At 37.5% G+C, this 4,472-nt stretch overlaps 1 protein-coding gene across 1 annotated transcript in view; it reads right to left on the minus strand.

Annotated features, from left to right (window-relative positions):
* Positions 1-4,214, minus strand: part of LOC104536795 (ankyrin repeat and SOCS box protein 3-like) — an 18,045-nt gene extending 13,831 nt beyond the window's left edge. The window contains 4 exon segments of the mRNA XM_010179513.1: positions 1,130-1,265; positions 1,851-1,963; positions 3,451-3,609; positions 4,019-4,214. Coding sequence (XP_010177815.1) covers positions 1,130-1,265; positions 1,851-1,963; positions 3,451-3,609; positions 4,019-4,214 — 604 coding nt within the window.
* Between the last annotated feature and the right edge of the window lie 258 nt (positions 4,215-4,472).

Genomic DNA, 4,472 nt, shown 5'->3' on the forward strand with positions numbered 1-4,472 from the left:
AAGCCGTGACTGCTGGAGCAGTTCGTGTGTGAGGAAACTGCATCTGTGGGCAGACCCAGATTGGACTTTTGAGGACTTTCTCCCCTATGGAAAGGGGGCCACGTAGAAGCAGAGAGATTGGCTGGGCTGAGTTTTTCCTACTCCTGAGGGGAACAAGGTGTGAAAACCGACTGCAACCCCCACTCCCATCCCCCTGCACCTCAAGGCAAAGGGGGAGGGGCAAGGTGAAGAAACTGGAAACAAAAGCTGAGCCCGGGAAGAAAGGAGGGGTGGGGGGAAGGTGTTTTGACTTTAAGATCTGGTTGTATCTCCCATTGTTCTACTCTGAGGTTGGGAAGAAATTAAATTTGTTTTGGTTTTATTACTTATGATGATTCTGTCTTTTGCCTGTGACCTTTTTAAGTGGTGAGAAACCCTCCCAGTCCTTATTTTGACTAGCCCTTTTTGGGGCATCGTGGTGCTCAGTTAGGCACTGGGCTTAAATCAGGACAACTACCTTGTTGCTAACTTTTTAAACAGTCAGTGCTGAACATTAACTCTGTCAAAGACCAGCACAACTCAAGAGAAACACGCTGTAGGAAAGGCAACGGGCTAGGCCATCTTTTGATTGCAACTATTTTTTGAAATTTTCCCCAGGTATTGGTAGATCTTATTAGTTATTTTGTTATTAGTTAGTTATTAGTTATTTTGTTAGTAGTTATTTTGGTTGTAAGGACACATGCACTTAGACATGTAAAACTTGTTCATTATGTGAATGAAACTGTTGCTGACACTTTATGACCAGAGAATCTTCACTTAGCGTGAACAATATCCTGTTACAAGAGCAATGTCATCAAAATCAGACTGTTAACGTAGTGCTATTAAGGGCTTCTAGAAGACTCTGATGATCCTTAAACTTTTTATAGTTTTGATTTATTATTTGCTACCATTCCTTGCTGAAAACTGTATTAAACTACTGAAAGAGGATTTAAGCAATTAAGATGACTTTGCATACCCATCTGCAACTAAAATTACATGAAAAACACTAAAATCTGAAGTAATGAAGTGCAAAAGTAGAACTAAAATTGTATCTGGCAGTAGGCTGATGCAAGTTTAGAAACAACAAAGATAAATGAATGATCACTATTACCATGGGATATAAGCAGTCTTAAAGTTTCCAGCTTTCCATACTGAGCAGCAATAAACAGAGGTGTAATTCCAAAGTCATCCTTACATTCCTTGCTTGCTCCTTTCTCTAGGAGTATTTTCATTATTTCAGTGCGTCCCTGAAACAAATATTTTTATTCTTAAGCAAAAGAAAAGTGGAGAATTGACATAATCTATTTTTCCCCCATACATTCCAAACAGAAATAAGAAAAAAATGCAATATATTGAATATTCTAAAGATGAATCAAAAAATTAACGGCAGAAAAAAATAGAGAAGTTTAGTTTTTCACACTTGCACCTTTACATGATACTTACAAACGGAAATTAAATTAGTTTATTAGAACCATTAAACTAACATAATTCAGTTCTGGAAATAAATCATACATCTCACTGATGATGAGATACTAAACAGAACTCTTTCTCAAAATATATTGTAAAAGATTCGCTTCCCAAACACAACATGTAATCTTGCAAGTAAATGCAATATTTATAATACTTAGTAATTACTGCTTCCCAGCATCAACATCTCATGTAGCTTCAGGTACACTCTTCAATCCATTGCAATCCGTTCAGCATTTAGACAACGTTATGACTGCTAGGGTAGGTTATGAAAAAATAACTGATTAAAAAAGCAAAGAAATAGATAAATTATCACTCAGAATATACCAGTAACACGGAAAATATATGATATCCTTACTGGTTACCTGAAAAGCAGCTTGGTGCAAAGAATTCCATCCAGACCAAGAATGAGGTCCTTCAACGTTTGCTTCACGTTGGAGTAGAAACTTTACAATGTCTGCATGACCATTTTCAACTGCTTCAAATAGAACAGTAAAAAAACCAAACAAACAAAAACCCAAAAAAAAGTTTAACTTGATTTAAAGAACTTACTGAAAACTCAAATGGTCTCACCACTAACTTCCTGACACAATAACCATAATTCTTTTAAACTTGCCTTATATATGCTTACTTGCCTTTTACATTTACACTCCTAAAACAGAGTTGGGGTGCAATGTAACATCCAGAAAAATTTTACTTTGACTTGTTAAAATTCCACCTACACTGTGCTAAAACAGATAACAAAAGTAATTTTCTCTCCTTCCTCTTTCCCAGAGAACGTGAGACAATTCTGCTGCAGGCGCCTGACTACATGATTGTGCAATGGTCTCCCAAATTTGCAAAGCCCAATGTCCAAACAAATTCCCCCAAACATAAACATTTTGTAAAAGTTTAAAACTATTTTAAACACCTATACAAAATTAATTTACAATGTGTACATTTGATTTGTGCTAATACATTCATTGACAAAGCCTCCTTTAGCATCCTGATTCCTCAAGGTTTTGACATTGACAATTCTACCAAGGCACATTTTCTGTGTAACTAAAAAAAATATATGGTGCTAAATAACCTGCAACTAGTTGCTACTGCTTGAATAATTTTTAGAGCATTAGCCCACGAGCTCACCAAAGGAGCGGTGCCTCTGCTGTGCAGTACTCCATGTCCAACACAGAGCTGTGCCATAACCACATTAGTCTGGGCTAACCTGACCATAAACTTTTTCCTTTAAAAAATCTCTTGGACATACAACCCCAGGACAGTTCTTTGGTCCTGTCTAATCTATGTAAACCCTTATACGCAGTGTTAATTACCATTATCCAGTGTGCTTTTAATGATGATTTCCCCACAAATGCTGCCTGTTACCATTTTGAGCAAATAAGCTATTTAGTTGTTTAAAAATAAAACGTGAATTGACTTGCAAACAAAGGTAATTTGATGGTTGCTTGGGTATGGAGGTAAGTAAAACAATAAGCATATTTAATCAGATGATTCAGACTCTGATGATGCACTATTGCAGATGTTTTAAGTGTTTAATTCTCAAACATAAATAATAGAAAAAATACAAAAATAACAGACTTTAATAGCTAAACTAGGAATTGCAAAAAGAATGAGGTCTTTTCAAATAAGGTGGGAGGAATTAAAAAAAATAAAATAAAGACTTGAAATTCCCTCACAGTGATGTAATCCTATACCTCCTAGAGCTTTCTGTTAGAAAGAAACTACAGGTGATGCAGAAAAACCCTTTGGTTTTACACTTTTGTTTTAAAACACTGTCTGAATCACATTTATCCATAAATAAAACATAATCTCTAGATCCACTCCATCTCTGAGTCTAAAGCTTAGCATTTACGCTACAAAAATACGAAACATGGCAGGCAGTGAATGAACTCTGGTGAGTTTCAACTCAGCGAAGCAGCTTTTCCACACTCATTGGTTGTTCTGAGATTTCAAGAAAGCTTGTGTCACCTAGGAACAGTGCGTTGGTTGCTTCAGTGGTAATTTCGTTGGGGTCAGCCCCAGCTTCCAGAAGAACACGAACACCTTCCAAAGAGCCATGGCGTGCCGAAAGGTGCAGCGCACAGGTCCCTTCAAATGTCTTTGAATTTATGTAGTCACGAGATGGAGCTACAAATGAAAATAACAGAGGGGGGAAAAGAAAGCATATTTAGCAATTAGTAACAAAACACAGTCATTTTCTTAAAATAACTGAGTTATTTTATATATATTTATTATAATAACTGTGTGGCCTACAGCATGTCCACAAATATGCTGTTGTCAACTCTTTCAGACAGTGATGTCAGTTATTGCTGGCCCTATGCGGATACCTGCCTTTGACACTGAAGGTGAAGTAAAATCAGATGTCACTCACAGACTACAACATGCCAATTTCTCTTTACCATAGCTTAAGCAGTATCTATGGAACACAGAAACTTACAAAACAAGAATATTATAACAGAAATCTGCTTAATTTATATTTTATATGACAAGGTAATTTAGCATAAAATTACACGACTTCACATCAAATTTTCCTTACCTGCACGAACTAGCAGCCTCAGACACTCACTTGAATTGTGAGCTGCTGCTTCGTGGATTGGCATCCACCCCCTGTTATCTGGAACATCGATGCTGTATCCCTGCTTAATTAGTTTCCTCAGCATTTTAATGTTTCCTTGTCTGGCTGCAAGTCCCACAGCAGAGCAGCGATCAGAATAGGCCTCTGTGAAATCCATCCTTGCATACAGCAAACTGTGGGAGGAAGGTGAAAGGAAAAAGGGAAGGAGGTTAAAAAAAAAAAGCCTGTTAGTACAGAATATATATATTTATACTGGAAGGTGGTGGTGGTGTCCTGGCTTTTTGCAGAGGTTTTTGGTTGGGTTGGGTTTTTTTGGGGGGAAGGTGTTCGTTGGTTCGTTTGTTTGTGGGTTAATTGCTCCCCTGCTTCTGGCTCCCTGGGAGGCAGTTACCCAGGGGAAGCCGTATCTTCGCCT

This window comes from Mesitornis unicolor, unplaced genomic scaffold, assembly GCF_000695765.1.
Source record: "Mesitornis unicolor isolate BGI_N332 unplaced genomic scaffold, ASM69576v1 scaffold12132, whole genome shotgun sequence".
Lineage (NCBI taxonomy): Eukaryota > Metazoa > Chordata > Aves > Mesitornithiformes > Mesitornithidae > Mesitornis > Mesitornis unicolor.